The sequence below is a fragment of the Mixophyes fleayi genome, unplaced genomic scaffold (genome assembly GCF_038048845.1).
Source record: "Mixophyes fleayi isolate aMixFle1 unplaced genomic scaffold, aMixFle1.hap1 Scaffold_46, whole genome shotgun sequence".
Taxonomy (NCBI): domain Eukaryota; kingdom Metazoa; phylum Chordata; class Amphibia; order Anura; family Limnodynastidae; genus Mixophyes; species Mixophyes fleayi.
The window spans coordinates 362,895-376,243 of NW_027448146.1; the positions used below are offsets into that span (position 1 = coordinate 362,895).

At 38.0% G+C, this 13,349-nt stretch overlaps 1 protein-coding gene across 1 annotated transcript in view; it reads right to left on the reverse strand.

The window, feature by feature from the left end:
- Positions 1-5,439: 5,439 nt before the first annotated feature.
- LOC142134220 (metalloprotease TIKI1-like) overlaps positions 5,440-13,349 on the reverse strand; it is a 78,896-nt gene continuing 70,986 nt past the window's right edge. The window contains exons 5-7 of the mRNA XM_075194543.1: positions 8,582-8,672; positions 7,421-7,681; positions 5,440-5,966 (exon numbers count right to left, since the gene is read on the reverse strand). Coding sequence (XP_075050644.1) covers positions 5,783-5,966; positions 7,421-7,681; positions 8,582-8,672 — 536 coding nt within the window. The 3' untranslated portion in view covers positions 5,440-5,782. The remainder of the gene's footprint in view (positions 5,967-7,420; positions 7,682-8,581; positions 8,673-13,349) is intronic.

Below are 13,349 nucleotides of genomic sequence, written 5' to 3' on the forward strand. Positions count from 1 at the left end.
TATTAGAAGGATGACAGCATTTGAAGTGCCCCATGCTATTAAACAGCTGTCTCCAATTAGAATAAAGATGATGCCAAGAGACTGCATAATAGCATGGTGCACATACATACCCTGCTGCCTAACTGGTACCCTTTTAAAATACAGATGTGGTCATGTGTCAGCATATTTTTAATATCATCCCCTTGGCCTGCAAATTTCAAAATATTGTTTTCATATTTAGCTAACCTATTAAAGTTTATTTGGGGTTTGTCTGAAAATAAACATTTTCCTTGTTTGTACAGTGAAGATGAGAATTGATTTATATTGATTTTATATATATTGATTTATATATACACGGAATTGTTATGTATTAGAGTTTTCTTCTCACCTTAGCCTGTACGTTAATTCAACTTGTAGACTTTGTTAGAAGTAAGTGAACCTTTGTGATTAAAGTATTGTACAGTATGTTCTCTGAGTGACTTTTGTTGGACATCCACTCCTGAGAATAACAATAATATTGAATTGTCTTCATTTGTACTTTGCCTGACCATGGAATGATGGAGACCAAAGTGTAGTTTTGGGAATACTTTTTACCAAACTAACCTACAGAAGAAGTATTAACATTTGCAGGAATTAATTTTTAATTAATTTAAGTGATCTCTTCAGTAAAGTCTGACCAGTGTCCATATAATGTATTTGAAACAATTCCTGGTTGCTCACACTATGAAAAAATATGGATCACACTTATTTGAACTATAACACAAGTGCGAGTGTTGCTAGTTACCACTGATAAAAAAACATTTCCCTCTAGGGAAAAGAATGAGGGCTGTAAACCTTTGATTACTTTGTTGTACTAAGCGCAAGCTCTGCTCAGCAGCCCCTGCTTCTCTGCTTTAAAGATCACACAAAATCCGTGCTAAAGGAAAAAAGAAGGCAAGTTTGTATGGTCACTAGGAATGTACATAGAGCGTGGACTGAATTTAGGGTGGGTTTTTTTTGTTGGTTACTTTTAAACGCTATCTCCATAACACACCCAGTCATCCAGCATTAGCTGGAGATTCCACATCAGCCCCATCTGGGTCTAATGTAGAAACAATAAATCAATAATATATATTGAAAATATATGCGAGTTCAAAACTGAGTAAAGACAAAAAAAATTAGAGCCAGTAGAATAATATTCAAAAACGATGAGCTTTGATTAAGATCTGCTGACAAAACTTACGAATATACCTCCGGACATCTCAGATGTTGGATGGGCTGCCCCACAGCGGGATCATTTATACACATCTGGTGGGGTGTCCAAATCTTTATTGTCTCTGGATTAACATTAAAAATTTAATGTTCACAATCCTTCAAATAAACATCCCTCTTTCTCCTTCCTTTCGGCGCCAACAACAACCTACCATCAAAACAAATTAATAAGACACATGATCTCACCTGACGCCTGACAGCTATCATCCAACTGGAAACAAACCAACCCCACCCCTCAATCCAATCTATAATTAATGGTCTGGCACACTCAATGCATGAAGTACATGACCAGTATAATTACAAATTCTGCCAAATCTTTTAACAAAACATAGCAACCATGATCGTCATTCTTTAACTCCTACGCATCCGACTGGCAAGTACCTCCCTCACCCCCTCCACTATTCCTTGATGGTTTGCCCTGCTGTTCTCCCCTTCCTAATAAATTTGAAGCTAGGCAGCTGAACAAGTGGTTTATGACCTCTATTGTGTTCTTACAATTACCTATTTTTTTTTTATTATAGTCTGGTTCTGCTTTTAAGTGTTCCTTTCTATCAGTTCTTATTTACTATGTATTTTGTTATCCAAATGTTATATACAGCTTGAAAGTGTACATTCATTTCAAATATGTGAATTTTTGTATTGAACTTGCAAATTAGGCCCTAATTTGATTTGCTAATTTGATAAAGTACAGATATTTAGGAATGGTTTTTTTTTTCTTTATTCATGCTGCATATCTTTTCCACTAAAGTTCAGTAGATGGCGCTCTAAAATTATATTTGCACGTCACATTATAAGTTAGACTTAGTTTGCTCCTGAGAAGAATATTACTGATGCTGTAGAGTTGTATGTCTGATATTGGAATGCACTTTCTGGTAACACACCAGATAATATGACAAATATAGACTGAGAATACCCAGCATTAGAAGGCACTATAGGTATAGGTATAAGTATTTTCAGATATTCTTAGCAAAAACATACTATATGTCGTATAGGTGAACTGAATATAAATCCATGCCCAATTTGGCCACACATGTGGATCACTTGGAGTCACTAGGCCCTATTAGTGCCAAAAGTATGCAATTTAAATATATATAATATATTATAAATTGATTAACAAATGGACAAGTAGTGGTCATCTTCTGGCTACATTTACCAGTATGCCCAATAATAAAGTGATTGACTTTGTTTATGATTGGCCATTTGCCCAATATTGCGGTCGATACTGCCCAGGGTGTGGCAAGCATTATATTTAACATTTTTTATTGGATCGCCATCCAACACTGTTGAGCCTTATGGTGATTATAGAGCATGTTAATATTTTGTGCCACTCTGGGTGCTGACCCTGCTATCTGCAGACAAACAATGTATGAAAGTGACAGTTTACCAGGGTCTGTAATAAGCTGAATTAGTGAATTGTGCTGTCTTTTAAATACCAAATACTATTTCAGATGTACCCTATTTATCCAGGTGAATCTTGTATGAGGTCTTAAAAAGTGACACTTCCAAACTCAAGATGACCACTGTCACCACAAACCAGGGCAAACCTCTGAAACAAGGACATAAACAAAACCACAACATGTATTCTTTTGTAATAATCTCTAATTATTGCATTGAAGGATAATTCCACCTAAAACTGAATTTGTAGTTTTGAGCAAAATATCTTAAGTAAAACCTAGCCCTAAAAAGTTACAAACCAGGGCCCAGCGTTCAGGCTATCCAGCAAGCTACTCAACAGTTTGCACACGCTACAGCCTGTGTGGGGGAAAAACAATGGCTGACGCACTCTCTTCGCTCTTCCAGAACTGGTCTTTTTTCTAATAAGCAGCAAGTTATATACCAACAACATGCTGCACCTGACCTGAGATATTCTTTTGGGAACTGCCAATAATCTGAAAGCCACATCCCTGGTAAGCAACCTTTCAGAACTGGGTTTTAAATTGGGATATTACAACAAAAAATAACTTTCAGTTCTGGGTGGAATTATTCTTTAAGCATGTCCTGTATTGTAGGTATTAGAGAATAATAATGATGGGTTTATTGGAATAAGGGGAATTCAGTATAAATGTAGTTCTTAGTCACTGGAGTAAGTGTAAAGCCACTCCAATTTCATGACAAATGAACTCACTTGTTGGCACAGAAATAAAGTTTTGGCTATCAGAAATCTTGGTGTAAATGTAGTACACCCCACTGTGTAATTATAATTATAAGCCACTGCCACCAACCATGACATCACCTCCAGCTAAATAATAGGTCTCATGAATTTTGTTTCACCTCACAAAATGACTGGATCAGTGCTGCCCAATCGCTGTTCCCTGGCCACCACTACTTGCTGTTGGTTACCAGTATCCAACATTACACAAATGTCACAATTTGCTTTTCTAGGCCCTTTAACTGTTTATGAATCTTTACATTTTTCAGTACATATCTTATATTTAGGATGCACAGGCTTCCCAGGTTTGCTAGTGAGAATCTTTCATTTGAAATCCGTGTTTTCCAAAAATTACAAAGTTCTGATGTAACTATATTAACATTAGAGGTAAAAGGATCTAACAATCATTTTACTTCATCTAACACCCCAGGGAAAGCAGGGCCGTCTTTCCGGCTCGGCACGATGGGCAGATGCCCGGGGGCCCAGGGAAAAGGGGGCCCAAGGCAATGAAAATAAAAAATCCCTGTAGAAAAATAAAAAAAAACAACAACAAAAAAAACCTTACCTTTTGCGGTCACCTGGTGGCGATCCGGCTCCCTCCCTGGTCCCCTCTTCCGTGCTGTGCTGGCAGTGAATGTCGGGCTTGATGACGTCATCACGCCCGACATTCACTGCCAGCACAGCCAGAGGAGCGCAGCACTGAGGACTAAAGAAAAAAGAAGAGAAGGGGATCGGACTTAGGTGATTGAAAGGTAAGTTAAGGGGGCCTATATATGGGTCCCGGTGCACTGCTTTGCCCGGGAGCCCATAATGTTGTTAAGATGGCCCTGAGGGAAAGCACAATATGATACACATGTGTCCCAATTTTCTTTACAAAACTATAAGAAGCCTACTGTACATATTATAATGAAAGTCACCTGAACAATCTAATCCAGTGAGGGACAATGTGAAAAAGCTGGAGGGCCACGTCAAAGGGACCGTACAGAGGGAAGAGGGAGAGCGCAGTGCACTCCCTTTTCCTCCGGGTATGTCATGTGACGTCTCTCCAGTGTGCAGATGAGGTCAAATGATCTGTATGTCCACTGCCCCCATTCTGATAAGAACAGCAACGGTCAGATTGGGAGGCTGCTTCTGGTCCACCACTGACCTGACCTCTACATAAATATGGGCCTAGTTAATAAAATAGAACTATTAATGCTTTAGAAGCACAGAAAATAAAAAAGTATAGCTAAAAAAATAAATCTTATTATGTCTGCTTATTTTCTCTCTTTTTTTATAATTTATTTTCACATGATATTTGTAGAAATAAAAAGTACAAGCTGAATGTATGAAATTCTTGTGAAATAGAGGAACATTTGACATCAAAGTTTTCCTTCACCAGTTTGATAGGAGCCTCACATTGCTACTTTGTTGGGGTATGAACCACACTGGAGACACCAGGAATAGCAGCAAATGAAGATGCTTTGCCAAAAGGTGCTCTAACCCTATTCCAGTTTTTCTCAACAATGTTCCTCAAGTAACCCAATAGGTGATATTCTAAGAATTTCCTTAATCATGCATAGGTGAACTTATCTTTCTGATTGGGCCAGTATCTATCTTTCCTGCTCACTCAAATATCTGACCAGTTGGGGTAGTTGGTATCCGGCGTTCAGCAACCCTGTCCTCGTCAAAAGCACCTTATAAATACAGTGAAATGATTTTCTGTGCAGATAACACTGGAATATGCTGTTTTAAGTTTTGCTAATATAAAATGTAACTTTGTGCTATAGATTGTAAGCTTGCGAGCAGGGTTCTCTTACCTCTCTGTCTGTATTACCCAGTATTGTTTTATTAATGTTTGTTCCCAATTGTAAAGTGCTACGGAATTTGCTGGCGCTATATAAATAAATGATGATGTTCTAGTATGTAATATTAAGTGGGCCAATTATCATACAAAATGGCAGAATGCTAAATTATAGAACCAGCATTTCTTGGTTGTGGGAGTACTCTAAGTTTACCTAGCAAAAAATACTATGTTTTAGTGGTCAGTCCATTCGATGAAAAAATGGCAACTAATATGATCCTAACAAATTTACAATTTGTTTTATTATTTTTATTTTAATCTCACTTTATAAATCTAAAGTACATCTATATCACAGTACAACTGTACATTTCCCAAGTGCATTATGGGATTAACATGAACTCATTCTTCCTCAAGAGAAGAAAAAAATATAGTAACTTTTCAAATAAAAAGGTATATTATTCATTCATTATCAATCAGAAAATTATATTATTGGTCTAATACAAGGAATAATCACTAAACACTTGTACGCAGTTAGACCTCTTTCAGTGCTGGCAAACACATTATTGTCCATTTAAATGAATGCCCTGTCATGTCAGTTTGTGTTTTATCTTTTCAGATCCTCATTGGAATATTAACAGTTGCTGCAAATGACAAGCCAACAGTAACAAGGGAGGTAGAACTGAGAGCATTGAGGAGCCGCTGCTGAGTGACTGTACAGAACGATCATTTCCATGTTTTCTGGGCTGCGGTTCCACTGTTATGTATCCATTAATAATTCGGATGTGTGGAGGAGGGTCAGTAACACTGTAATACATAAATAACATAATTGATTTCATTATTAATTATGCAAATTTAAAATATTTTAATACTTTTTTTTTAAATAGATAGTCAGCTGCAATTAGTACTAAGATATTACACACAGTCATGCACACATTCACTAATTGCTTTATCCACTTCGTGGCTGGGGTATTTCACACCCTAGTGCTGAAGGTCTTTTTAGGGAGGGAAAAGGGTTGCACTGAAGGCAACAGACTTCTCATATATCCACGCCATGAGACAGTCTTTACTTTACTGGAATCTTCCTTTTTGATGTACTTTTACACACCTTTTGTGTGTATTGTACCTGGAAGCGCTGTGTACGACTTTTGCTATAACAATATATAAATACACATACTTGTATACATGCATAGTATGCACCAAAAGAGGAATGATGAAACATCAGGAGTAATGAAACAAGAAGAGAGAAGGGAAATACCTCTATTGGCATCATACCTGGGTCACGTCTTTGAAATACACAAAATGTTAGAGCTCGTCATTATAAGGGACATACAACATACACAAAGGTGGCCACCCATTAGATCAGACTTCTAAAACCAAAAATAAAACTATAAATTTGTGTCTACGCAGATTAGTATGAATGTATATTATTTTTTTTTACTTGTTGGCTATTTCCCTTCTGTTTTTTCATCTCATAATACAGCTCAGTAAAAGTTATTTATTAAGCTGATAAGAAATGTATAAACGCTGCAGGTCAGATTACAGATGAATGAATAAACCTTACTGCATATACAATGAAATAGCTGTTACCATTGCTCAAAGCAGCTTTTTAAATCACAATTTGACACCGTCTTCCCCTCTAACCTGAAAACCATCACAATGAACCTATTTTAGCTGGTATCAACCTGTACTACTCTGAAAATCATTTTTACATCTCTATATTTAATGTTGAAACCTTATAAATGAGTAATTACAGAAATATAAATATACTCTAGTTTTAAGAACATATCAATAATTAAATTATGTATCCTATAGGAATCCGAGTAGACCCAAGCAGGTGGCACTAAGTACCACAAGTAAAATAAAAGTAAAGGCATTTAATTTACTTTACTAACAGAAGATATCAGCTCCTAGAGTGAAGACTAAAATCTGCCAAAAGCTGGTGGTCAGCCATGAAGTCCAAATCAGACGCGTATTATTATCACAGTCTAACAATGACCTCTACCATTAGACCCGACATCTGAAAGATCCTGATCCCATACAGACGCTCATCATAAATGGTAGACTTTTTGGTCGCAAATTCTGAAATTTTCAGCTACTTACGTCTAGAACAGATCAATTAGCCATCAAACTCTCAATCTGATTATGGACACCTCAATTTATTGAATAAAATAAATCTTCATTATTTCTCTCTTTCATTTATATTCATTTAAAAGCCTTTATTTTTCACATATGTATATAAGCCAACATCACAAATTTACCTTTCCTGAATGCGAACCCAAAGGTCACTAAAGTGGCGGTGCTTTTCTTTCCTCTGCTTCTTCTTTCTGTACTTCCTTTCAATTTTGTCCATTGCGTCTACATTATCAGACATCAGCAAATTAGGGAGCAGCTCTTTGTCTCTGTGTGTGTTGATTGGCTGCTTCATTTTTGAGCTGGTCGTATAGGAGGGCGATGATAGACCCGATGAGAAGGAAAAAGGTGACAACTTTGAGGGAGATGCTGTCTTTTTACTTTTACCACTTCAAAGCAAAACCAAAAATAATTAATTAGATAAACATACATACGAAATGGATTAGGTTTAAGTTTAGAGTCACAAAAGTCAAATTTGGGAAAATGATATTTACAAAATTAGCAACTTTATAGCAACACAACATAAAGTAGACAAAAACTGCAGCAAATGCTTACTTCCTTTTACATTAATGACAGACTCGTTAAATAAATAAATAGTTTTACAAAATAATTTTTTTTTTTTATGGGGGGGCGAATATATTTTTTACAAATCTCATTTTAGTTTATCTATTTTTTTTTAGTTATACTATATTACATAAATGATAGGCATCATACTGCTTAAATATGGCTGAAGACCAAAAATATTAGTATTCCACTGCATATTTTGAGAATTCCCCTGAAATCACTTTTTTCCACCTGTTGCGAACACTAATTTTTTCTTTGTCGCCGGAATAGCCAGCTAGATAAATGGTCGCAGAATATGAACTAGCATTATGGGGAGGAGGCATAAGTAGATAAGATAAATCATTTTGTTGCAGAGAACCTCTTTAAGTATAATGTTTATGCATACTTGCCAACTCTCCCGGAATGTCTGGGAGACTCCCGAATTTCGGGTAGGTCTCCTGAATTCCCAGGAGACCTCCCGCATCTGGAGTGGGCAGGATTAGAACCGCCATGATGCGATTCTCAGGGAATTGCGTCATTTTGGCCCCACCTCTGCGGTAAAGTGATGCATCATTCCATCACAGGGGCAGGGCTAAAAATGACGAGATTCACCAAGCCCTGCTCCCTCAGCCACGCCCCCCCTCCCTTCCGAGAACTCCTGGAGGAAAACATAAAAAAGTTGGAAAGTATGTGTTTATGTCATGATCAAATTATTGTAATGTGTAAATATACAGTGTGGGACTTACCTCATGATTGATCTTCCAGCAGGAGTATGATACACCTCGTAGCCGTCTCTTCTTAAAACATCAATGACAGTATTGTTGCCCATGAAATGGCCTAAGAATAGATCAAAACACAGGTGTAAATATTCATTACATGGTAAAAATGGATTCATCTGTTGCTCCTCCATCATTTTGATGGTGGGCTAGATCTAATTACATATGTAGCCCTCATACCATAAAAAGGCACTAATGACATAGTAGGACGAGCAAGATCCATTAGGGAGAAAGTTTTAGTTTTAGTCTGGCGATCTGGAGAGCTGCAAGTTACCCATGTCCCTATCCTTGTGCTAAATGCACTATATTACTTGTTTAAACAAAACACCAGTACCAACAAAATACAACCCAAAGATTTTAGCATGCAACAAAGCTGTTATTAGCTTATTTTGGCATGCTGATTCAATAGAACGTATATTTATATAATTATTTTTTCAAGATCAGGCAGCTCTCAATACCACCCTATTGTTTACTTTAGATATATTTAATAGGGCTGTCAGTAGGAAACAATAGGCATCTGATAAGGATATCAGTTACATAGAAAGCTGTCTGATTCCAATGTGCATTTTACTTAATAGGAGCATATATGGAGAACTATTTACAGCATGTTAATCTGCGGTTCTCTACACATAGAAAAGATTATTTCTAAAGCCTCAAAAATGTGGGCCCATCACCCGCATGCATCAGTTTTTGTGCATTTGTGGCAGTTTATAGGAGAACATGCATGGGTCAGTACACTAAGATGGTGGAGGTATGCCTTCTGATTGGATGAGTAAGTTGGATCGATTACTTACTTGCTGAATATTATGCACACATGAAAAAAAGAGATTTTGGTGTTTTGTGGGAGAAGCCATTTAAATATGTTTTAAGGGGCACAGGGGGTTGCTGCATGTTCAGTAGGTTGTTCTAGATCCCACCAAAAATAACTTCATTTTTACAGCTCCTCATAGACGGAGGAGATCAGGCGCTGGGCCATAATTTCAATGGTGCGCCTTTTGCATTATACAGCAATAAATAGAAAACATACAGTTTGGGTAATAAGAAAATGCTGTACATAGCATAATCAAATGATTTAGTTTATATTTTAACATGTTTTAATAGTAAATGTTGAACCCTATAAAGTGAATGTTTCACAGACTATGGATATAGCATGCATAATTGTATTGTCATTACACTCTTCCTATGGTTAAGTGATCCCTTGCAGCTCAGATGGAAAGTTCCACAGGTGCTCATATGTATGAGTCCTATTGCTGTTCTCTACAACACTTTTACTACTCCAGCTACTGTGTGACTACAAGTCCCACGACACCACAAGCCACATCTTTTAGCAGATTCCTACCTTTGCCCTAAATGCATTCATTACATTTCTTGACTCCTACTTCTGTTCTGAAATTTGATATGCTCACTACTAATCTTGCCTATCGTTCACAATAGTCCTTCAATTTGGGGTTAATCTTCAATACAGTGAACCATTGTCATATGATTGTCATACGATGGCAAATACATGTTCTTACAATACTTTGAATCCTATGAATACAAAAGCAGTGATATAATGCAGTGGTAGAATACTCTGTCCTCTGCTTTGTATTAACAAGGTTGAGGCATTCAGCAGTTCCGTTAATTGTGTGATCAATTGCTATTGATCTGGCTTATTGGAGCTGTATCCCAACAATTTAATCTTCAACAGCGGTGGGAGTTGCAGAACAATAGCCAGACAATGGTCAGTATTTCTTTTTACCCTCACCTTGTCCTCCTGCACACATAGACTGTATTAATTATGAATATTTTCTATATAGAATATAGTTTTCCTTTAAATATGGAGTTGTAAAAATTAAAATAGTTAATAAAGCACAATACAAAAGAGCAACATTGACAACTGCTACTAAGATGTAAAGTGCACTGATGTCATTGATTTAAAACAAACACAGGGCATTCTTTCTCTAAACTATATTTATTTTATTCACATTCCTGATGTTCTATTGTAACTGCTGTCTCCCAGCAGTTTGCCCTTGTGATTCTTTTAAATGCTGCCACATACAATGGCTCTGTGAATTTAACATGCCAATAAAGACAGATTGCAGGTTTTAATGTTACCTAATGCAACACTCAAATGTAATGGCAGCAAAAACTTTTTTTCATACCTTTAGTCTAGAACACTTCATTTACTTTTACTTTTTGTTACAGATCACATTAATGCCTGCACTCATAACCTTTAATGTGGTTTACTTACTAATATCCACATTTTAGCCACCGAAACAACAATGACTGTGACAGTTGATTTCTTTATTACAACAATACACAGTGGTTTTATAATCTTTCATCAGACCATAAAGTTTGTTGTACCAATGGCTAAAACTGGGTATACACTACAGGCTTTTCACCCGATTATTGGGCCAATCAAACAATGAACTGTTAGGTCCGATATTGCATTAGTATGTGTACCCTCCCACGATCATGTTTTGTCGTACCAAAGCGCATCATATCATTTCATTTGATTTTATAGCCGGACTAAAAATCTCTATAAACGATTGAACGATATTGGGCAAATTGTGAAGTGTGTATGCACTCATGACTAGCAATGTAGGGATATCTAAATTATATATGCTGTACTGCAGTTATATCAGGTGACCCATCACTGTCATATAACGGCAGTGAGACCAGAGGGCAGGGCAGAAAGTAGTAAATGCAATTACCTATAATCATAAAAGATTCGTAACCTTTTATAGACAAGTCAACTTTGTGACCCTTGGTTAAGTTCTGAATAATGCATGGCCTTTAAATTACTTTATTCCTGTATATAATAATATGCAATGTTAAATACTCATCTAGAATAAATTTGAGTGAAATTGCAGCGACATTTCATATAAATCTAACATGCAGTTTCATAATGTGCTTTTGTTTCGTCATTCCATGGAATGGCTGTTCTGCATTTTGAGGAATTAATAGCTTATAAACAAAAGCTGGGGCAACGATAGTGTCAATTAATTTTGATCTGTGGTGTACACAAAACCTATTGCAGAAACTCTACAACATGCAACTCTTATGGCAAAATTCCACAGGAGAGACGTGCAAAATTCCACACGCAAATGCAGAATGAGACAAATATTTTGTGAAATGGTTTTGAAGATTTGTATTGGATGTATTTGCATAAGTAATGCATACATATGCATGCTATCAATCAGCGGTGGAACTACCATTGCTGCTGCATATGCGGTGCACCGGGGCCCATGGAGATAATGGGGCCTGCTCCTGGACAGGTGCAGAGAGTCAGAACTAGCGAGCTGTGGACCCCAGTTCCCTCCTCCCCGCTTCCCTGCACGGAGGCCCTCAACTCGCTAGTTCCGCCTCCGCTGTCAACAGAGATAGATATCCCTATAGCAGTGGTTCCCAACCCTTTTCGTATAGTGACAGATCAACATAGATGCCACATGATTTATTTTGTTCTTGATTCGCCAGTGTTAAAATAGAAATAAAACAATAATTATAAAACAGCATATATTTGATTAAAAGCCAAAGTTGAATTACAGCAATTATGTGTCATTTACAATTAAAAAATAATTCATATAATCTCCACTGCATATATTACAGTTGCATCTAGCCTGGCATTGGAACAAATGAATATGTCCAGACACACTGCTTGGATATCACTTAAATTTTTATTTTTAACTAATAAGATGCAGGGCCGGATTTACCGCTAGGCAACCTAGACACCTGCCTAGGGCCTAGCGGCTCTCGGGGGGCACAGCTGGGGGGGACAGGAGCAATTTAAAAAATAAATAAATAAAATTAAAAAAAGGCCCCTCCCCCGACTCGCGGCACCCCCCCCCCCCACCCCCCCGCAACTCTTGCAGGGGGGGTTGGGTGCCGCGAGTCGGGGGAGGGGCCACACGGGGTCTCCTTCCTCCCTCCTCTGTATGGCCTGCTCTATGTCACATGGGACGTGCACCACATGACAGGTGCCGTCCCATGTGTGAAGGGGATGAAGAAGACTTCAGTCCACAGCTCCTAACTGGAAAAAGGTAAGTTGGGGGAGGGGTAGGGTAGTATATTAAGTGTGTGTGTGTGTGTGTCTCTCTGTCTGTCTGTGTGCGCGTGCATTGTCTGTGTGTGCGGTCACTGTCTGTGTGTATTGTGTGTGTGTGTGTGTGAGGGGCCACTGCGTGCGTGTATTATGTGTGTGTGTGTGTGTGTGTGTGTGTGAGAGACCACTGCGTGCGTGTATTATGTGTGTGTGTGTGTGTGTGTGTGTGTGAGAGGCCACTGCGTGCGTGTATTATGTGTGTGTGAGGGGCCACTGCGTGCGTGTATTATGTGTGTGTGAGGGGCCACTGCGTGCGTGTATTATGTGTGTGTGTGGGGCCACTGCGTGCATGTGTGTATGTGTGTGTGTGTGAGGGGCCACTGTGTGTGTGAAGGGGGGGCCCAAACCGATACCTTGCCTAGGGCCCCATGAGGTGTAAATCTGGCTCTGATAACATGCAAATATGCAGTAACTATGGCAACCAATTACTGTTGCTTCATGTGCAAGTTATACAATGGAAATTAAGTGTGTTGCTATGGGTTACTGTATATTTCCATTTATTAGTAAATGATCCCCATATACTGTTTTAACTTGTGATAGTGCTCTTGATCATAGTTGAAATCCAAGCGTATCGCAAGATACGTTTCGATTTGAACCTGAGTCTACATATGAACTGGCTAAACAGCACTTGTCGTATGTAAACACACAAAAGACTGC